The sequence below is a fragment of the Girardinichthys multiradiatus genome, chromosome 5 (genome assembly GCF_021462225.1).
Source record: "Girardinichthys multiradiatus isolate DD_20200921_A chromosome 5, DD_fGirMul_XY1, whole genome shotgun sequence".
NCBI lineage: Eukaryota > Metazoa > Chordata > Actinopteri > Cyprinodontiformes > Goodeidae > Girardinichthys > Girardinichthys multiradiatus.
The window spans coordinates 1195268-1218687 of record NC_061798.1 but is presented as its reverse complement, the minus strand read 5'-3'; the positions used below and the strand labels follow the sequence as shown (position 1 = coordinate 1218687).

The window sequence follows — 23420 nt, the reverse complement described above, 5'->3', positions numbered from 1 at the left end:
CAACCTACTTATGACGCCCTTATGTGTCTCACTAATTCAATTGCACATTGGCCTCCTCAACTCATGATTCCTTTATACTATAATAATTTTAAGTGTTGAGAACAAACCTCAGACTGCGCAATGACTGGCTTCCAGGTGATTTTCTAATTTTTATATGGCATCCTAAACTGTTTTAAAGATTTAAAGTACTTAACATAGTGTGTGTGGTGACAGTTTTTCTAATAGAAATATCTGAGGAATATTCACGTCATTATAATGATCAGCATTGAGCTATAATTGGGCTTAGTGCAGCAGTTATAGTGCCGTGTAGATTTGACGCAGACATTGTAGAACTTAACGGGTTCGAGCCAACAACCTTTTTATTTTATGTCAGAGTTGCTGATGTCATTCAAGAAGTTGTTGGTTTGCTGTACCTGACTACAAACATCCCTCATGATCTGCAGACACACTCTCTTAGCATATTCCGCCGACAGGAACCGATTCTTTGACTGTCACAGCATCGTTGCCATGGTTATTTGGACACGTGATGGGTGACTTCCGGCTATTTATACTACTTTGCATATGTATTTAGGGGCGGTCCAAGTGCCATGTGCAACTATGTCAAATCCACCGCAAATTGGGATGTATGAAGGCTACGTGTGCAGTGACATGTTTAGCACAGTTTCGTACATCTGATTTTTTTTCATGTGCCATAATTTCTCCCTACCGCAGTCTTTTAGTATGAAAGCTGCTCACTCTTTCGTACATGAGGCCGCTGGTCCCTTGATGCACTGCTGGGATAAATTCCATGCTTGTTCTCTTGACCAAAGTTCAACAACCAGTTACAGCCTTTTACCTCCACTTCAGAGTCAACTTCCCAGGGGTAGCTGAGAAGAGTGACCCCCTGATCATTCGATGTCACCCATCCTCCGTTATCTTTTCCTTAAAATAGGGATGACCACCCTGGTCTAACAAGCGTTGCCATAGTCTCCTATTCAACACTGAAGAGGCATGCAGCCACTCCACACAGTTCAGAGCATTCATCATCTTGTAACATCTTGTCCATTCCTGGCACCCTGTCTCCAGGTAGCTTTTAACAGCCTCAGATATATCTGTATGGCCCACCCTATAACCACAAACCTCCCTCTACCTGAAGGCATTTATTCTAGTTTCCTTCATGTGCCTAAAGCTGTTCCCCAGAGATCAGTTTTGGGACCACTTTTACTCACTGAATAAACTAACAATATATCATAAAGTATGTCATGTTAGGTTGTTGCATAAAACCCTCATAAAGCTCTCCACCAACTTTGACAATCGTATACTATTAGGTATGTGTTCCAAACTAGATTTAAATTGTGAATTTATGCTGATCTCTAACTCAAACTCAAAGTCCTCAAAAGCTTTCATCTCTTTTCAAAGTTTTGAGACATAGTGCCAGCATGGACACAAATACTTGATGTTTCACTGATTATTCTCGCCCTTCTGAATCTCACATTAAGCAGCTGAAAAAAATAAATTGCTGAAACATGACCTCTTCTGCAGAATTAAGTCTTGTCCCTATGTCTCTGTAAATGTGTATATTTTCCTTATTAAAACATCATATGGAACAAAAACATATAAAATGACACAAATAGCTAAAAGCCAGCATGATGGCAGCAGAAATTCAAAACATATACTATACACAAAGATTATGCATGACTTTTCATACTCAGAGCCAGTTAAAAAAGGTACAGGAAAAAATGAAAATAAGAAGCATTGGACAGACAAGGCATGTGAAAGATGGAATAATGCAAAAGAAGATAATGTTATAGTAAACTAAAACAGCTTTGTACTGTTCATGGGAATAAACCTGCAAAAACTATAAATAATTGTGAAAACCGCTGAGAAATATCCTGGAATTTTACAACGGCAGGCAGTGGAAGAAATACCAAGCAATTAATCACACAGCTCACCGTCTCGGGTTGAATGCTCTTGATGGGATTAATTATTTCAGGTGGAAACACTGAATACAGTATATTAATATATTATATAGGAAAATGAACTGAAGAAATAAAATATATAATAAATCTGTAACAATAGTTCATGTACGATTCATGTTCTTTCCCAGGTAGTGTCTTCCAAAAACAGCAAAAAAAAAAACAACAAACAAACAAACAAAGAAACCCCACAATTGCTACGTAGATCTTAAGACGTGGTTATTTATAGAACCGTTTCTTCACATTAAAGCGCTGTCTTCTTCATGCGTTTATTGACCACAGTACTGCAGGTGGCAGCAGAGGCACGGACTGATGTGACGGCGATAGAAGAAGAAAACATTCTCATGTTCCTTCGCAGAAAACTGGGGCTACAAACACTGAGTACAGACAGACAACACTAACAGGGCTTTTATCGTGCATGCAACAAGGTAAGTTAACACGAAACAACATTGAGCTGAGCTTAAAGGTGGTGGCGATGCACACCTGGGATGTTTGTGTTGGCCGTAAATAGATGCTGCTTCTCGTTGTTTTCTATTTTGGATAAATTTCTAAATATGATCAGAATCACTGATACCTGTGGGCTGCAGTATAAAGTTGTAATAGCAGATGAATGTCTCTATGTGGCACTGAAGTCTGCCGGACTTAAAATTAAATGTGTAATACAAAGGAATTTGTCATTCTGATCATTTAAATTAAACTGATAACTAACACTTTTAACTGTGTTATAGACCTAGCACCCCATTAACCATTCTTCTCTAAATTAAGTAAGTGATAATAAAATCACATGGACATCTAACAAAACCATCATGAAACCACACATGAAACCTTGGTCTTCTTGCTTTTCCATCTATCCACCTTGACGGAGGCTGACAAAATTCACAGTCTTTGGCCCCATTATTTCAACATTTTTCTCTATATTGCACAAATGTGAGAAAGATCAACCTCACCAAAGCTTACATGTGGTACATTGGTAGCATCTGTATGTGTTACAGATCATATCAGTCTCATTAAATAAAATATATTTTTATCGGTTTGAAACCTTTGAAATTATATCTGTCTGAATGGTAAATTCTATTTTTCTTGGAGCCTAAGTTGTGCACATTGAAATTAAGGAATATATTATAAAATACATTTATTCTCAGAATGAGAATATTAAAACTTAAATTGAAAAGTCAGTGATAATATTGCTTCCAGACATGAACAAACATTAAATGTAACTGCTTAAAGGGAATTCTTAACAGGTTGGAGAGTGAACATTCAGGTTTCTTTAGCTGATTAAAATCTAACTTTATAAATGGTCGCTCTTTCTCTTTTTGGAAAGGTACACTTGATTTCCTCACATAGTTTAGATTTCCAATTACCTGATTTAACTTAAGAAAATGTTTTGAAAATAAATTATAAAATCAGAGGAAGGCCTTCAAAGTGCGACAAGTTCTGATGCCTGAAAAAACTCATCAGTAGCCTACACAAATAAAAAGCTCAACATTGTCTCTTTCATCCTTGGAGGTTTCTTTTATGCTCTCCTGCCTGGCACTAGTTTATTGTAAAATTATGTAGATGCGTTGTTATCTTAATTATTATATACGGACTTATACTAGTCATAATAATAAGAGTTTTAAATTTAAATATCGTGAAACCTTAAAATTTACTTTATTTTGAATAACCAACACCGCCGGCTCCTTCCTGCCTGCAAAGCTGCTGCAGTTGTTTGTAGAGGGATGCGAAAGAATTCCACATCCTCCATTCCTCCTGTGTTCTGTTCCGACCAACGGAGCAACTCCGTTGTTATGGTTATTAATGAGAACGGTTCCCCATTCTCCGTGACTACTCCGAACGTCACCGTCAACGAACCCGCTCTCCTTCGTTTTCCGTCAAATTACGCAACAACTCCAATTTTCTGGGAATAAGGAATAAAATCTACTACATTCTTCTTTAGTTTTGCTTACTTTGGTGCATCATAGTATCAGAAGACTTTAACCTGTTTCCTGATCATCAGAGAGGTAATGGTGTTTGGGCTGTTGAACTTTAGTTTTCTTTGTTAACGTTTATAACCAGCTATATGACATTATTAACATCTTTGTGGTATCATCAATCAGCTTGCAATTAATTTTATTGATATGTGTATTTCTTAGATTGGTCACCATGACAACAAAGCGTGGACTGATAACGGACACATTTAAGGTGGTGAAGAAATCAAGGAGAGGGGGAATGAGAGAGAAGAGTCCCACACCTCCTTTATTACAGCAAGGTGAGATTGTGCACTGTGCTCGTAGTTTAAACTGTTGCTTGCCTTAAATAATGAGACCTTTTAATATTTTAACATATTGGTTTCTATAGGTATACATCAACACTATTTTTTGTAAATCTAATCAAATAGTTTTGTACAAAATGAACAGAGCTTTGCGATTGTGGCTTTCAATTATTCTATAACATTGCTAAGCCTATGCTGGTCCAACTTCTTAGCCGGAAATATTGTAGGTTTTCTTTATTTGTCAAAATTATTTTATTAACAGAAACAAAGAAATTGCTAGTGTAAAGCAAATATTTGTTAAAGGTGATAGGAGTAGTGCATCTCTTTTGTTTTGATGCAGATCTGTTTTCAATTTTTTCTGAATCTTCTTATTTGGCCAGATGTTGCTTCAACTATCAGAGAGGAGGAGATGCAGAAGCTCAGACTGTTTGACCTGGACTGGAGATTTGGGCCCTGCGGTATTCCTTAAGTTGCACTGGATCCATGAGCAGGAAAAGTTTAAATCTGTCGCATTCTGAGGTTTAGGTTGACCAAAGCGCACACAAGAGCTAGGCAGCAGCATGTTTAAAGGAGTCTTCTTCTTTATTCAAAGAATAATCCAAAACGTAGCAGAAACAGTGTAGGCACAAACACAAGACGAAAATCCAAAAACTTACAAAATTTACTCTGCTGGAACATAGTAGACACCATACTTTGGCGAGGGTAGTGACCCGACCAGGGTGGGTGGATGGAGGCCTTGGAAGGGGGACAAGAGTCCAAAAACCAAAATAAATCCAAATGGTAGAAGAAACTAGAGTCCATAATCCAGAAAACGAAAACAAAGTCCAGGAGGCCGGTGGCGAAGAAGACGATGGTCCTGGAAACTGGCTGCGAAGGAGCCAGTGATGAAGGAGCTTACGATCAGGCGGCCTGCTGCGAAGGAACCAGCGACGAAGGAGCTTAAAGTCCGGAGGCCTGCAGCGTAGGAGCCAGCGGCGAAGAAGCTGACGGTCAGGAGCCCTGCAGCGTAGGAGCCAGTGTCTAGGCGGTTTGCGGTGTAGGAGCTGGTGTCTAGGCGTTCTTCGGCGTAGCTAGGTTAACTCACGAAGCGAGATCCTTGGAGGTCTATGGTGAGGCCAGGTTAACCCACGAAACAAGGTCCTTGGAGACTTGAGCCTGGCGTCTGGCTTGGACCCAGGCAGAAACCCAGAAGACTTGAACCTGGCGTCCGACTTGAACCCAGGCAGGAACCTAAAAGACTTGGACCTGGCGTCCGACTTGGACCCAGGCAGAAACCCTGAAGACTTGGACCTGGCGTCTGGCTTGGACCCAGGCGTAGCGTCGTCAGGTGTGGAGTCAGGCGTAGAGTCAGCCATAGAGTCAGGCATAGAGTCAGGCGGTCTAAAGTCAGACAGGCGTTGTAAAGACATCCTCCAGTGGAAAACTAGGAGGTGCTCAGGACCTAGTCATTGAGGCGGTCCGTCCCTGGGCTCCTCTGGAACCTGGTCAGTCGTGCCTGGAACATGGTCAGTCAGCTCAGGAGCACAGTCCATCTGGCCAGAAGCCATGGTCAGAGGCGGTTCGTCCTCGAACCCCTCTCGAGAGTCAGGAACTTGGGTCTGAGGCGGTCCGTCCTCGGACCCCTCACTGGACTCTGGAGCGAAGGTGTGAGGCGGTTCATCCTTGAACCCCTCACTGGACTCTGGAGCGAAGGTGTGAGGCGGTTCATCCTTGAACCCCTCACTGGACTCTATAACGAAGGTGTGAGGCGGTTCATCCTTGAACCTTGAGACAGGAGGCACCGGCGTTGAATGGCAACTTCAGCTTTCTCTATCTCCTGGAGTAACATGGGCGAACGTACTATTTCTGCCTCATCTCCGTACTTCTCCCTTCATTTCTCCTCCTGCTATCGCTCCCACTTCTGTAGCTCTTTCTCTTTGTCTGCTTGGTCCGGTTGGCTGGTTCCTAAATAATAATAATAATAACTAGAAACCTGCAAGCAGCTTTGAAAGCCCTCGCACCCCTCAGCGCAACTCGGGCTGTTGAGCGACCGCATTAGCCTGGCATCACCTCATACACGCCACCGACGATGACACTGCTTCACTTCAACACGTCGTCACTAAGTGGTACTGTGAGCAACATGTCATATGATCTTCGGTCATGCAGAGTTTCGGTCTGGCAAAAAGCATTCAAAATTTCGAGTAAATTGGACCTTCCAGAAGGACGCTGCAGTCGCTTGTTTGTTTGTGGGCGGGGCTAAAACAACATCATCAATTGACTGTGTCAAAATGTCCATCATTAACTCATGATCATGTATAATACATTTCAAGTGGATCCGATGATGAATGAGGGAGATATAGCCCTTGAAGTGTCCTAGGGGGCGCTATTGATCCAAATTTAAATGTAATCCAATAGAGCTGTTTGGGGGCTGACAAAGATCAAGCATATTCAGTTTGGAGTGAATGGGACCATGCATGTGTAATTTAGAGGCAAACATATGGCAGTGGCGTGACATCAGAATTCGCCACGCCATCATGGCCACACTCTCCAGCTAAAGCAGTCAGTCCTGGCGACTGTCTAAGACCATCATGTTATCTGTTACTTGGGACAGTTTCACATTGATTATGTGAAGAAAATCAAAAATTGACTCTCTAAAGGAAAATGGGACACTTGCTGTTCTCAGGGGGCGGGGCTTCGATGATGTCAGCATCTGACAAGTGAATATTGTTCAGGCCTAGAGGCAGATCAATCCCAGAAGGTTTCATTTGTCTGTGACTTTCCTTGTAGGAGCTATATCAATTTAGTGTTTTATGGCGAGAAGTCATATTTTGAGGCGTGGCCACGCCCACACGCTTTCATGTATCAAAAAGCTTTTGATAACTTTTGATCCCCAGTCCCTTAAGAGTATACTGAGTGATTTTCAAGTCTCTAAGTCAAAAGCTGTAGGAGGAGTTCGCTCAGATATGCGGGTTAGAAACGGCCAAAACAGGGTCAAAATGGCAACTTCAATCCAAGATGGCCGACTTCCTGTAGGGTTTGGCCCAATGCTCCAAGATACTTTTTTGTAGGTCCTGCGACGTTACATATGTGTACCAAATTTCAGAATCCTCGGTCATAGCATGGCTTGGGGCTGATTTTTTGAAATTTTCTAGGGGGCGCTGTGTACGAATTAGGCCACGCCCACCGAATATGTCATCAGATCTCTGTTGGGGACTGGACAAGGATCAATCACATTGAATTTGGTGCAGATCAGATGATCTATGTGGAAATTAGAGGCAAACGTATGGCCATGGCGTGACGTCTGACTTCGCCGTGCCGCCATGGCCACGCCCTTTTTTGAAAAGTCACTGTGCTTCAAACGAAGTTATACCCACTAGTTATCTGTTTTCTGACTCACTTTCAATTTGATTGGTTCAAGAGGGTCAGAGAGGCACCTTTCCAAGTGAAAAAAGTGACTTCCTGTTCTGAGGGGGCGTGGCTTTGGTGATGTCAGCATATGACCCCATAGGATCGTCGGGAACCGGAAGGTCCTCCTTCATGCCAACTTTGTTGTGATTTGGAATTTGTTTGGGAAAGTTATTGCAATTTTTGACTTTCGGAGCGAATGCCAAGTTCGTGCCCCGGCCACGCCCCCTAAACATGGCCGAAAACTCAGGATTTTGATAACTTTTAATCCCCCATGCCTTAACTGCATATTGACCAAATATGAAGCCGATAGCTGAAAATCCCTAGGAGGAGTTTGTTAAAGTTCGAGGTGAGTAAAAGTGAAAAACGGGCAAAAATTGGCCTTTGACCCAAAATGGGCGACTTCCTGTGCATTTTAGGGCATACCCCCAAGAGACTTTTTTTCTTGGTTTGAGAAGTTCTAGCATTGTGCCAAATTTCAGATCTGTACGACTTACGGTTTGGCCTATCTCACGTTTGGGGGCGTGGCTAAGTGGGCCATGCCCACTGACGACGACATTAAAGAACAAAAATTTCACGCGGGGGACAATTTTGGGTAAAATTTGGTGAGTTTTGGGATATGGCAAAGTCCCCATATTGCGCCGCCAAAAGTCCCCGGAAGAATAATAATAAGAATTCGAACGATTACAATAGGCCTTCGCAGCTGCTTTGCTGCTCGGGCCTAATTAAACCATAACAAGAAATAGGAAAGAAACCACAAAAGGAACTAGGAGCGAGGAGAGAGAAAACAACAAACACTAGGAGGCAGTAGAAGGAAATAAACAAACAACAATGACTAGAAAACCAAACTAAAGTCAAAACACAAACCACAACACAAAATCATTGTTTTACATTTATTTTTTACCAACCTGCATCTGGCCAGAGTTGTTGCTTTACAACGACATGATTCATTTACAATAATTACGAAACACTGATTAACACACTTACTTTTCTGTTATTATCATCAGGAAAACTCATATTGGATATCTACAGCACAAACAAAAAATGTTTTTTGTAAACATTTCGTTACAACAACAAAAAAAAAAAAAACGATAATCAGTCCAGAAGTAAAGGGAATTCATACCTTGACTGTCTAATCATAAGAGAATATTCATATAATGTAGAAGATGCGTAAACAGCGGAGTAGACGATGGCAGGACACGATGGAGAAGAGGATAACTGGGGGCTCTTAGGAAACTGGAGCTGTGGTCTCTCCTCCTGAAGAGCCATCTACATAAAACCATGAAGTCGGAGGTTGGATTTACATAAAAGCCAATGCTTTATATTCACTGTTAGTTACCACATATAGAAGGTGGCATGAAATCCCAGAGTGCTGGGCAGGGATCAGGCAGCGTTTAGTGGGGAAGTCCCAGTCCAACCGCCCGCTTAGATTAGCTTAACTTAGCAGCCAGAACAGCCTGTAAGCGGAGCCCCGCTGCTCCAAAAACTCTGAAAGAACATTTCAACATAGGCTCATTCTTGACTGCCCAGATGAAGTTTTGAGGTCTACTTTCTCACTTAAAAACATCTTAAAACTACTTTTGGTGACAAATTAATGGTATGAAAACAATTAATTTGTATACTCACCGCCGCAATTACCACTGCTAGTGGCGGAATGCAACTGCTGCACACAACCCTGCCCTTTTAAAAATCCCGGGGAAATCTGATAAGTCCTTCCTCAGACCAGGACCTTTTACCCATGAATGTAAGGCCCTGGGAAAGCAAAATTACCTGGGTAAATTTGTATCAAAAAGTCTGGGGCTTTCCACAAGCAATGAAAAAGGGGCTATTGCTACAAAGCCCTGCAAAAGTATTCATACCCCTTTTCATATTTTCTCATGTTACCACCACTTCCCTGTGTGGTTTTAAATTTTTTTGTCACAGACTAACCCAAAGTAGTGCATATTTGTGAAGTAGAAGGAATATAAAAATAAAATTCTTAATTCCTAATTCCCCTTTTACTCTGATACCTCTAAACAAACTCCAGTGCTAACTACTTGTTTTAAAGTCATTTCTTTAGTAAATAGAGTCCACATATGTAATTTAAGAAGATAAAATTAGAGTTGCACAATATTGCAATTACCATCTCAATATTAATGTGTTCAATATCACAATCCCAAAGGGCTGCATTAATTCAATATTTGATAGGACATTGGATTTCAAGCGCCATGCATGCACGTTTTGCATAATGATAATATTTTTGGCCTGTTGGATATGCTTTACTGCCCTCGATGTCCACACCTGATGTTTTTTTAAGTGTCCCAGATACTAAAGCCTAAAGAGAGGTGGGACATTGTAATGAAGGACACGAAAGAAAAAGTATTTGAAAATATGGGTTCATTCTAACATTTTATCTCAATATTCAACAGTAGTTCGTTCGTTCGTTTGTCGTCTTCCGCTTATCCAGGACCGGGTCGCGGGGGCAGCAGACTCAGCAGAGACGCCCAGACGTCCCTCTCTCCAGACACCTCCTCCAGCTCCTCCAGGGGGAGCCCAAGGCGTTCCCAGGCCAGCCGAGAGACATAGTCCCTCCAGCGTGTCCTGGGCCGTCCCCTGGGCCTCCTCCCGGTGGGACGTGCCTGGAACACCTCCCGAGGAAGGCGTCCAGGAGGCATCCGGTATAGATGCCCGAGCCACCTCAACTGGCTCCTCTCAATGTGGAGGAGCAGCGGCTCTACTCCGAGCTCCTCCCGGATGGCCGAGCTCCTCACCCTATCTCTAAGGGAGTGCCCGGCCACCCTACGGAGGAAGCTCATTTCAGCCGCTTGTATCCGTGATCTCGTTCTTTCGGTCATGACCCAAAGTTCATGGCCATAGGTGAGGGTAGGAACGTAGACCGACCAGTAAATTGAGAGCTTTGCTTTTCGGCTCAGCTCTCTCTTCACCACAATGGACCGGCACAGCGCCCCCATTACTGTGGCAGCTGCACCGATCCGTCTGTCGATCTCCCGCTCCATTCTTCCCTCACTCGTGAACAAGACCCCGAGATACTTAAACTCCTCCACTTGAGGCAGGAACTCCCCTCCAACCTGAAGAGGACAAGCCACCCTTTTCCGGTCGAGTACCATGGCCTCGGACTTGGAGGAGCTGATCCTCATCCCAGCCGCTTCACACTTGGCTGCGAACCGCCACAGCGCATGCTGTAGGTCTTGGCTAGAGGGGGCCAGCAGGACCACGTCATCCGCAAAAAGAAGAGACGAAATCCACTGGTCCCCAAACCAGACCCCCTCCGGCCCTTGGCTGCGTCTAGAAATCCTGTCCATAAAAGTTATGAACAGGACCGGCGACAAAGGGCAGCCCTGCCGGAGTCCAACATGCACTGGGAACAGGTCCGACTTAGTGCCGGCAATGCGGACCAAACTCCTGCTCCGCTCGTACAGGGACCGGATGGCCCCTAATAAAGGGCCCCCGATTCCATACTCCTGGAGCACCCCCCACAGGGCATCACAAGGGACACAGTCGAATGCCTTCTCCAGGTCCACAAAACACATGTGAACCGGTTGGGCAAACTCCCATGAACCCTCGAGCACCCTGTAGAGGGTATAGAGTTGGTCCAGTGTTCCACGGCTGGGACGAAAACCACACTTTTCCTCCTGAAGCCGAGGTTCGACTATCGGTCGGACTCTCCTCTCCAATACCCTGGCGTAGGCCTTACCAGGGAGGCTGAGGAGTGTGATCCCCCTGTAGTTGGAACACACCCTCCGGTCCCCCTTCTTATAAAGGGGGACCACCACCCCAGTCTGCCAGTCCAGAGGCACTGTCCCCGACCGCCACGCAATGTTGAAGAGGCGTGTCAACCATGACAGCCCTACAACATCCAGACACTTGAGGTACTCAGGGCGGATCTCATCCACCCCCGAAGCCTTGCCACCGCGGAGCTTTTTAACCACCTCGGTGACTTCAGCCTGGGTGATGAAAGAATCCAACCCCGAGTCCCTAGCCTCTGTTTCCACCACGGAATGCGTGATGGCAGGATTGAGGAGATCCTCGAAGTACTCCTTCCACCGCCCGATAATGTCCTCAGTCGAGGTCAGCAGTCTCCCGCCCCCACTATAAACAGTGTTGGCAAAGCACTGCTTCCCCCTCCTGAGGCGCCGGACGGTTTGCCAGAATCGCTTCGAGGCCAACCGGTAGTCCTTCTCCATGGCCTCACCGAACTCTTCCCATGCCCGAGTTTTTGCCTCTGCCACAGCCCGGGCCGCAGCACGCTTGGCCTCACGGTACCCGTCAGCCGCCTCAGGAGTCCCACAAGCCAACCACAGCCGATAGGACTCCTTCTTCCTTTACTGCCGGTGTCCACCTTACGGCCGCAGCTATGGGCAGCAGCATCGACAATAGATGCAGAGAACATGGTCCACTCGGACTCTATGTCTCCAACATCCCCCGGGATCTGGTCGAAGCTCTCCCGGAGGTGGGAGTTGAATACATCCCTGGCCGAGGGCTCTGCCAGGCGTTCCCAGCAGACCCTCACTATGCGCTTGGGCCTGTCGAGTCTGTCCGGCTTTCTCCTCCTCCAGCGGATCCAACTCACCACCAGGTGATGATCAGTGGACAGCTCAGCCCCTCTCTTCACCCGAGTGTCCAAAACATGCGGCCGAAGGTCTGATGATACGACAACAAAGTCGATCATCGACCTCCTGCCTAGGGTTTCCTGGTGCCAAGTGCACTGATGGACACCCTTACGTTTGAACATGGTGTTCGTTATGGACAATCCGTGACTAGCACAGAAGTCCAATAACAAAACACCACTCGGATTCAGATCGGGGAGGCCATTCCTCCCGATCACGCCTCTCCAGGTGTCACTGTCGTTCCCCACGTGGGCGTTGAAGTCCCCCAGCAGAATAATGGAGTCCCCGGGAGGGGCACTATCCAGCACCCCCGACAGGGACGCCAAGAAGGCAGGGTACTCTGCACTACCACTCGGCCCGTAGGCTGAAATGATAGTCAGAGACCTCTCCCCAACCCGAAGGCGCAGGGATACAACCCTCTCATCCACTGGGGTAAACCCCAACACGAGACGGCTGAGCTGGGGGGCAACAAGCAAACCCACACCAGCCCGCCGCCTCTCCCCGTGGGCCACTCCAGAGTAGAAGAGAGTCCAACCCCTCTCAAGGAGATGGGTTCCAGAGCCCACGCTGTGCGTGGAGGCGAGCCCGACTATTTCTAGTCAATATCTCTCGACCTCCCGCACAAGCTCAGGCTCCTTCCCCCCCAGCGAGGTGACATTCCACGTCCCTAGAGCCAGCCTAAGCATCCGGGGATCGGGCCGTTGAGGTCTCCACCTTCGTCCGCCACCCAATCCTCTTTGCACCGGTCCCTCACGGTTCCCCCTGCAGGTGGTGGGCCCACTGGGGGATGGCCTCGCGTCTCTCGTTCGGGCTTGGCCTGGCCGGGTCCCGCGAGGAGCAACCCGGCCACCAGGCGCTCTCCGACGAGTCCCGACCCCAGGCCTCGCTCCAGGGTGGGACCCCGGCTCCGCCGTACCGGGCGACGTCACGTGCCTCGATATTGTGTTCTTCATGAGGGGTTCTTGAACCATTCTTTGTCTGACCCATCACCTAGAACCTGTTACAATTCAACTAGATATCCATATGTTCTGTGAAGACCTCGGATGTGAACATTAGTGCACAAACAGCATAATGAAGATCAAGGAACACAGCAGGTAGCAGGACAACGAAAGTGGTCAGAGTTAATGGGAAGGTGAATAGAGATGCCTCGAGTGGAACCTCAACTTTCAGCAGGACAACGAACCTACACAATCGTTCTTTGATCTACTGATCTACTGATCTTAGTTAAAAGTAAATACTGTGAGTAAATGCCATTAATTAATTCAATTATTCTCTTTTGTTTTCAGGCATCAACAGGCTACAGAGGTGGGAGAGAGCCAAGCTTCATGGTCTCCACCCATCTGAGGAAATCAGAGAGCTGCTGTTGCAAACACATGCTGACCCTGAGTACTCCCTGAGGTGACTGACACACACAAACACACACACACGTGCGTATAGAGCCTGTGCTGTTGCAGCTCAAAACTGCAAAATGCTTTACCATTGAATGCATGTAAAAACGGCTCCTTCACCTCCTCAAGTTGCTGTATTTGGGTCATCACTTTAATGAAAATGGGGAAATCTTGTAAAACAGAGGTGGGCAACTTCTGTCCTCAAAGGGTTGGTGTTGGATGGGTGCAAAAACTTGTTATCACTCATGTAAAAACCTTGGGTTGGAAGGCACCTGCACTATGCCTTCCTCCCTGTGTGTGTGAGATCATTGTTATCTCTGTGTGAACCAGCCTCCTTTCCGTCTCACACACACACACCCTGTCTGAACTGTCTGTTGAACTGTGTATATAAATAAAGAGATAGGGTGTCAAAACTTTGTAGTTTCACTGCAAAGTGGGCTACCCTTGTCACAAGTAACTATGACTGTATCGTTCTTACCTCTGAGTTGACTAAATAATACCTAACATTTATTGGTCCTTCGAAGCCGGATTAATTCAATAACCTTATTTCTCTTTGCTTTAACAGTGACTCTGGGATCCGTGGGGGAAGCCTGACGTCGAGCGAAGCACCGCTGCACAGCCTCCTTTAGCCGGAGTGGCTGAAAGTCCCGGTGTGTGTGAATTCACACCTGGCCAGTGGTTTATTGCCTTCCTCTGCGCGGGGTGACTCTCCAGGGTCCAAAGAGTCACCAAGAAGTCAACTCCGAGGTGAGACAGTTTTAAAATACAGTTCATAGGAAAAGTACTTAACAGTCGTTGGTAGTGCGTCGCCGGTAAGGACGCTGCATTAGGATGGTTTTATTCCACCGTGAAAGGAATAGTGACAAATTTGGTACAATTCCGCCGTGAAGGGGATTAAAGAAAACGACTGAGGATTATTCTCCTGGGAGGGAATAGAGTAAGCGCTATATAAATAAAAGAAGAAAAGTACTTAAAAGTCGTTGGTAGTGCGTCGCCGGTAAGGACGCTGCATTGGGATGGTTTTATTCCACCGTGAAAGGAATAGTGACAAATTAAGGTAGGGCCCCGCCAAGAAGGGGGCCAAATAAAACGACTAAGGGTTATTCCCCTGCGTGGGAATAGAATAAGCGCTATAAAAGTAAAAAGAACGGAGTAAATTGAGCTCATAAAATAACACCAAGTTAACTTAGAAAAATTACAAGGTACCTGAAACTAACTGTGTGACTGTGTTGTGTGTGTTTGGAGGACTAAGCATTTTAATAGAATCAGCAGGATTCTGCTAGTCCTGTGTTTTCTTTTGCCCAGATTAAAACTACGTACTGGTGACTTTGGAGATTCAGGTCGGATTTCATTCCAGAAAATTAACACCGCTGCGAATTAGTCGCAGTAGAAGGGCGTGTTAATGTCCTCTCCTTAAAGTCTCATGCCAGTGACCTTTTATCTGGGACATTTATACTATAATTAAACTAACATAAAACATAATGGGGAAGAAACAAAGTAAACTAATTGACTTAGAAGGGGAGGTAAAGTTTATGGAGAACTATGTAAAAGGAGCAGGTATGATCTGTCATAGATGGAATAAAAAATAAAAAACATGGGTTTTTGGGAAAATTAGATACAAAGGATGTCTTAAAATTACAAGGGGATCTAAAATTAGCAATAATGAAAACTAAAAAGAGAAAAATAACAAAGAACAATGGGGGAAGAACAGAGAAAAAGCTCTGATTTAACAGGAATATGTGCACGATGGCATAAAAATACGGATTTTCAGGTAACTTAATTATCACTGAAATCCTAAAACTACACGGGGATCTTAAACTGGAGATTATGCATTCAAAAGATTCAAGAGACAATAAAAAACCTTGCCAGATTATAATTTCAAAGGGGACTTTTCAGTCCCTGAGTGCTCACAGTTGATAAACAGATTAAAACAAAAAGATGAATTAAAAAAACAACAATAAGAGCAGCTTTTAACTGACATAGCCATAATACTGAGGCCTTAAGAAAAGCACAGGAAAAAACTTTCAGCTTAACTGAAAACAAATAAAGGGGGGCGGACTGCCACCCATCCCAGTTTAGAATACCAAGGTAGCCCCAAATTATAAAGACTAAGAGCTGGTTTTAGAGGACGTGGTAAAAGAAGTTAAAAGAGGAGGTGACAATGTGGACAACATGGAAACTGTCCAACTGGACAACCCAGTGAACAATGACTAGAGAAGGGAGAACAGAATGTTGTTAAAGAAGTAATCTGAGAGTAAAAGATTTTGTAGGCAAGCATTAGTGAGAAACAGGTGCTTTAAAAATCATTCTATGGTGTTATACTACCAACAATATCATGATAAAATGCAAAAGATTCATTTTACAGGGAAATAATTCCATATTTGGCTCAGATTGTGTGCATTCTTGATTTTTCCTCTTTGAGAGAAGTTAAATTTCAGCTCTGTGAAACGACCTTGACAAAGAGATGCAGCTGCCTGAAAACAAAGATAAAACTTCTGCAAACAGCAGAAGTCTGTCTCTGCTGAAAGGTCTGAAAAAAAAAAAAAAAAAAAATTGTAACTCTACCCTGCATGTGTCAAACTCAAGGTCCGCGGGCCAAAACCGGACCCCAAAAGTTTAGTGATTCTCTAGAAGTAGAGCCTTTTAATATGGTGATTGTGTGCTTGAATGTTATTTTGTCAATCAATAAGCAGTTTTGTCTACATTCTGCCACAATCTGCCTTTTGAAAATGTTTTGAATCTTGCTCTTTATGTATAAAAAAAAAAGAAAGAAAAGAAAAATTGGCTAAAGTCTGCAGACACAAAATGAACCTGGATTGATGCTCTAACTAAGTTTATTTAATCTGAGATCCTCTCCAAATGCAACAGTATATGTCAGTCTACATGAGATACTAACAACTTCACCTACTGGTATAATATAAAGATCTGATTGAATATGTGAAACAAACAATGATGAAAGTTTTTCAACAGGTGATGCTCATCCAGGAGGAAGACAGTGTTCCTAGGAAATGCAGCTCATTCATTAACAATCATTTTTTCTCCTATAGGTGGACGTTTTGCTGACTAATCATAGGCTGGATCTATGAAACATTATGTGCACAGAACAAATGACCAAGGTTCTGACTGACTTATGAACCTCACTGACCTGACAATGATAACATGACACCCAACAGACAACACCTTTAAGGTGGACCCACTAAGACCACCTTATTGATTCTTGGTGAATAAAAAAGAATTGAAGCGTTCAAAACAGACCTTGTGGAAACAAAAGGGGTTATGAGGAAACAATGTGCATTTTAAGAATAATAGAAGTCAAATTATGTTCAAATTTTTGCAAATAAAAATTACTCTGACAGAAAAATAAGTAAGTAGTGTGTGAATGTGTGTGAATGGGAATGACTGATTTCATTGTAATGCATCTTTGAGGGACCTTAAAAGCGCTAATAAAGGTCTGATGTTCTGATGATCTTTGCCAAATTTATATCTTAATAAGGTTTCCAGAATCTTTTTCAAAAAATCATTTAAAGATGGCAAAGGTTCTACCTCTACTGAAAATACTGATAACCATAAGAAAGTTCATAGACCCGTCTTGAATTTTTCCTAATTCTTTTACAAACAGGTTATTTAAACTTTCATGTGGCCAAATGTCTGTGTTTGACTTTCTGTTTTTGTGAAATAAATGTCTGTTTCATGTTATGTAAAAATTAGAGTCCTCAACATTACCATAATAATATTAGGTCAGTTCTCTATGGTAAAACAAAAAGATTTTAACAGATATTTAGACTTTTTCCAGTCAGGTTCAAAATGATTGAATTAGACTCAAACTTAACATAAGATTAAATTAACCTTAACAGAATTACTGGACTGGACTGAAATAGATAAAACTTTAGTTAATTGAAACAAACTTTAGTTACTTGAATTAAATACAAAGCTGACTGAAACTGTATGTTGTATCTATAAAACTGGGTAAAACAAACTAAGATTATAAGATATAATATGCCCTTCATTTTTTGTGTTCATCAGTGAGTGAGTTTTTATTTTTATTTTTAATAAGAACTAAACCAAGCATTATTTATAATAATAGCAATTACCAAAAATAGTGATCTCATTTTTAAATGTAATAAGGACTTACTTTATAATATATGATAAAAAAGAATAATAAGAATTTGGAAAAACAGAGGCTTTAAACCTCTGCAGGAACAGCACTGACACCGTCAAAAGTGGATCCTAATACAGGAATCTGGAAGCTCATTCTGGCGTGGATAGTCAAAGTCCATCCAAGGATACATTTAGATGAGGCAGAGGGACAAATACAGGGCTTAGCTGAGAGCAAAGAGAGCAACATGCATCCTGCCCTATCTGCTGTCCCACCTGAACTGTGGTCCCAATCATCAACTGATGTAGGGCTTATAAAGGGGTTCCCACCATACAAGGTTAAACTAATATCTGAAAAAAGGCCATTAGTCCGTCAATACCCCTTAAAGCCAGAAGCTGAAGAAGGTACTAAGCCAGTAATACAAGATATGTTGAAGTCAGGAATATTAAGAGAAGCACCTGACGCTACATGCAAGACATATCACACTGACATCACTATTATTATCACAGCCAAACATAACTCTAAAAAGATGTGCCCTTTAAATCCAAGTACTCTAATACCTACTGCAGAAGATGGAAAACCACATTCTTATAAAGCAAAAGTTGAAGAAGACACAAAACCCAGAAGAGACATTTCTCAAACCCTTATACCAGATTCATGTGTTGTGTTTGTAGATGGCTCAGCATCTAAAGATGAAAATGGAAAGAATAGAGTTGGTTATGCAATAACAACCATCGACAGAATAATATAAGCTAAATCTCTACCCAATACATGCTCAGCCCAAACAGCAGAATTATATGCTGTAGTAAGAGCATGTGAATTACATGAGGGACAAATACTTACTATATACACAGACAGCCAATACGTGTTCGGATCAGTACATCACCATGATAAGATTTGGCAAAATAGAGGTTTTAAAACATCATCAGGGACAGAACTAACTCATTTCAACCTATTAAAGAGAAAATGTCAGATCTGCTATTTATAGACACAGACGTGCTGAAAGACGCCCAACAGTCAGCACCCAAGACAGAAATAAAGGCCTGGCTAAAGAGAGGAGCACAGAAAAAAGATGACATCTATCAGATAGAAGATAAACCAATCCTCCCAAAACATTTATACAACACAGCGGCTACAGTGACACATTGGGAAGACCCACGTGTCAAGGGGGGAATATGTCACATCTGGTAAAGCATTAATGCTACACTATAAATATTTCTGACTATGCAAATCATTTTTGCAGATCATGCATAATTTGTTGCAAACACGGGGGAAGAAATATTGCCTAGTTGTAATAGATGAACCTAGTGACACATTTCTTCCCCACATATGGTATCCCACAGATTATAAGGTCAGATAATGGAACTCATTTTGTAAATAAATTAATAGACTAAGTTCTAAAGCATTAGGGTTTCAGTTAAAGATTAAGGAAAACAATGGAAGAAACAGGGAGGCCATGGCCCGGATGCCTATCCCTGGTTAAATTATGGATAAGAATAACTCCAAATCAAACTGGTCTTACTCCATTTGCCACCTACTGTACATCATTGTATAACTCCACCCACTGTGTTCTGAGTCTGAGATCACGTGACACCAAGTTGCTGATGTGAATTTGTATTCTCAAAGAAATAGTACATGGCAGACCGTTTTCTCTGCCCTCTGACATGAATGAAATAGAGAAAGCACAACAGGAAACTTCATTAGCTGAGTGGATGAATAAAATGTTGCAGACAAAAGAAGAACAAATGTCCAGTGGTCTGCCGATAATCTCTGCTCCTATCCCACAGAATGAGGCCTGGAGACCTGGTCCTGATTAAGACACTCCACCGGAAGGATTGGAGCACTCCTTGGTGGAAAGGGCCGTTTCAAATACTCCTGACAACGCCCACAGTTCTGAAAATAGCAGAGAGGCCTTCCTGGATCCATAAAAGCCACTGTAAGCCAGTTTTGCCGTTACAGGAGCCAAACCAACCGACGGGGTAGCAGAGGAAGTCCGGGTTCAAAGATGGCCCAGCGTCTCAAACCGGTGAAGAAAACAGCTGATCTGCGCCCAATTATAAAATGGCTCTCTGTAACATGTGGACAGGACTGATAAGCCTGAGCTTAATTCTGGTAGCAGGACTCTTTCTCTATCTAAAGCAGGATCCACAGGAGGTGATACCGAACCAGAAGAGATGGACATCAGACGGGACCCATCTCAGAACACTGACGGAAGAACATGACGCACATCCATTCCTACAGAATTTCTGGTATTGTTCATGGTGGCATATGCAACACTGAACCAGGTAGAAATGCACGAAAATGAAGGGGACGATTATGATGACATGTTGTAAATAAATCACATCAAAAGCCTGAGTGTACTCATACATTGTATTTCATAAAATAACCTTACAGCAGAAAATCGGAAGAAGTTGTTGCTTAAGTGAAATGAGAAAAAGTACAATGATGACATAAACAGGGCAGATTTTTTAATTCTTTTATTTTTATGATTTCAAGTATTATTCTTTTATTTTTATGATTTCAAGTATTATTCTTTTATTTTTATGATTTCAAGTATTATTCTTTTATTTTTATGATTTCAAGTATCATTCTTTTATTTTTATGATTTCAAGTATCATTATTTTATTTTTATGATTTCAAGTATCATTATTTTATTTTTATGATTTCAAGTATTAATCAACATTTAACTTTTAATGGTCGCCGAGGGCGGCGGGGCCGTATGAGTATTTCCCACAAAATATAATCTGTTTACCGTCCGTGGGTTTTCGCTCATACAAAGTATTTTTCTTACTCGTTTTTATATTAAATGTTTTTACTTGTGATAAAAGGAGGGACTGTTGGATGGGTGCAAAAACTTGTTATCACTCATGTAAAAACCTTGGGTTGGAAGGCACCTGCACTATGCCTTCCTCCCTGTGTGTGTGAGATCATTGTTATCTCTGTGTGAACCAGCCTCCTTTCCGTCTCACACACACACACCCTGTCTGAACTGTCTGTTGAACTGTGTATATAAATAAAGAGATAGGGTGTCAAAACTTTGTAGTTTCACTGCAAAGTGGGCTACCCTTGTCACAAGTAACTATGACTGTATCGTTCTTACCTCTGAGTTGACTAAATAATACCTAACAGTTGGTGTCCTGCAAACTTCAGATGTATCTCTGCTTCAACACACCTTAATCAAATACATGATTCGTTACCAGGCTGGTGCAGAACATGACTGCATACTGAGGTGGTATTTCAGCCATTTGATTCAGGTGTGTTGAACCAAGGACACATCTAAACGTTGCTGGACACTGGCCTTAAGGACTGGAGTTGCCCAACCCTTATCTGGAGAGTAACATTTTTGCCGATTCTTCAGTCAGAACCATTGGCACAGTATGCTGCTCTACCACCATGCTGCATTGTAGGGATTGTGTGCTCAGGGTGATGTGCAGAAATTGTTTTTCAGCACATAGTTATGTATGGCACAACATCTGCTTCCATTTGTTTACTGTTTTAGCTACATAACTTGTGGAAAAAAGTCGATAGCTGCTGATTCTTCTTACCAATCTAACACAAAGGTCAGATTTTTGTAGCACATGACTAATAGTTGTCCTGTCTTGCACTCATGGAAGTCTCAGCCATATATTAACCAATTATATAAGACCTATTAATGCTCAACTGACACCAAAAAGCACCAACCTGGCCTCTGAAATTTGTACCACAGATTCATAATATTACAAACCATATGACAAACAAATGCCACCTTAGCTTGAATAACTGTTTTACTATTTATGTGGGTGTATAGCCTTCTTCAGAGCCTCCTCCTGTGCAAACATCCTTCCAGGTAGACCTGAAGTTGTGCTAAATAAGCAGCTCACAACTAGCAACAGGTCTGTTATCTGTGCGGTGATGTGTTAGTGCTTAACTTTCTCCTCCTAATGTCTGCTTCCATGCTACAAACATCATCTAAAACGGGCTATGTTTGTCAAAACATAATTTCTTCAAGTTTCTTGGTTAAGTTTTGATAAAAGTAGAGCCAAAAGTCACTAGCTAATGGACAAGAGGATGGACATCACCAGTTTAACATGTGCTCCACCTCAATGGGCTCAGTTTAACTGAAAACACAGCCCTTTTTTTATTTGACCAACCCCCGTCACCCCCGAATGCCAACCATGTTTTTGTCATAAGCCTTCACTGCTCATGTATCGTCCCTGTGTCATTCTTTCTTTCAGTCTTTGGAGTGAATATCCTTTCTGAAGAAAACATCATGAAGAGGAAAAAGATCCAGACTTTTGTGTCAAGAGTGCTGATATCTTGTTGTTTATGGCAGTGTTTGGTATTTCTCTTCTCTTTCACCCAAAAGTTTTTTATTGTTATACGATCACTAAATCCCTTGCTTTTTGTTTTTGTGATGGATACTTTGGTTGTAGATTCCACTGCATTAGTCAGGAAGCGTCTTTATCACTTATGTATTCTTTTATCCTCTCCTCTATCTCCATATTAGCAAACATTTTTTTCAGACTTTTATTAAGTGATTTAACAACGTAGTTTCCTTTTTCCTCTTACATCTCTGTGAGATTATAGATAATAGAAGTGGGCCAACATGTTATTTAAACCTACACAAACTTCACTTATAAAGTCTTTAGTCTGCTGAATGTTCCTGGGCAAAGAGACTGATGTAACTGGTTTAATTAAAATAATAAGTCATTTGTTTAATTTATTATGTGTTCTTAATTTATTTTGTGTTATTTTGTGAGGAATAATTTTACTAGACACACTGCAGTTTAGAATGTGAAAAATCGGATTGTGCTTACAGAAGTAAAGCAAATCAGTTTCAAAGGGCGGCAACTGTTATAATAGGTATTACTTTAGCCAGACTATTCGAAACGCTGATTGGTTCTTATGCGTGTCAGTTTAGTGTCAGCAGACGCACCTTTCGCTGAGTGGTCAAAACGTAGACAGAGTCAGCATCTTTGTCTCTCATTTCGCTGATTGGTTAAATAGGGCTGTTATGATTTCTCGTTACTATTTGCTTATTTTTGCCCGTGGAAATGTTGATGACGTTCATTGGAAGTTTGGCTGTCGGTCACAATAAACAAGTAAGTTCTCTTTTGTTAAAGCCTGTTTTTGTAATGCGTGACACACAATCTACTATTTACGACATTTGATATATAAAAAGAACAACAGTTTTATGTGAACTTTTTAATAACTGCGGCTCTTATTTTGAAAAAAATCACCGGATCTTGTATTTTATTTTCCCCATATAAGTTAATTTTTACTCAACGCTGTTGGGTGACGTTTGAGATACAGACAGGATGAGGAGAAATAACCAATTATTACACTAAAAAGCCTTCTAAAGCCACATTTAAAAAACTCCTGTTTTGATTTGGCCTTATGTTTTATTTTTTTTAACAAAGATTCTCTTTTGATCATACCGGATTTGATTTGTCACCAAGGAGCGGCGGCAGTTGCGGTGTTACGTCGATTCGCGTTTCCCCATCAGATACGGTTTCCCCAGCGTCTCCTTGAGCTGCGTGAAGCTGACACCCCACCCACTTGAAAAATTCCAGCAAATAGACAGAATGGTTAGTGCTTTGTTTGTGCAGGTTTGTGCCGTTAAAATTTTTGTTTGTGCTGTTTTGGTTTCTGAGATATTAAAGATTATTTTTTAGGTCATCCAGAGGTCACCATCCCCCCATTTTACTCCGAATTCAACCGGAGTGGGCTCATTTTTTAGTGCTTCGTTTGTGCAGGTTT

The 23420-nt window shown here is 42.4% G+C and overlaps 1 protein-coding gene across 1 annotated transcript; it reads left to right on the top strand.

The window, feature by feature from the left end:
• Positions 1-2245: 2245 nt before the first annotated feature.
• pold4 (DNA polymerase delta 4, accessory subunit) lies at positions 2246-22776 on the top strand. Its single transcript, XM_047364582.1, has 6 exons — positions 2246-2383; positions 4088-4203; positions 4587-4661; positions 5984-5989; positions 13484-13595; positions 21896-22776. Exons 2-6 carry the CDS (start codon positions 4098-4100, stop codon positions 21918-21920), a joined length of 324 nt encoding a protein of 107 aa, XP_047220538.1. The 5' UTR covers positions 2246-2383; positions 4088-4097; the 3' UTR covers positions 21921-22776.
• Positions 22777-23420: the final 644 nt, after the last annotated feature.

Bases quoted from the DNA above. Each gene is read 5' to 3' on its own strand.
- pold4 (XM_047364582.1), top strand. From the start codon at position 4,098: ATGACAACAAAGCGTGGACTGATAACGGACACATTTAAGGTGGTGAAG. The intron at 4,204-4,586 runs GTGAGATTGTGC...TTATTTGGCCAG, and splicing joins ACCTCCTTTATTACAGCAAG to ATGTTGCTTCAACTATCAGA. The intron at 13,596-21,895 runs GTGACTGACACA...TCTTTCTTTCAG, and splicing joins GACCCTGAGTACTCCCTGAG to TCTTTGGAGTGAATATCCTT.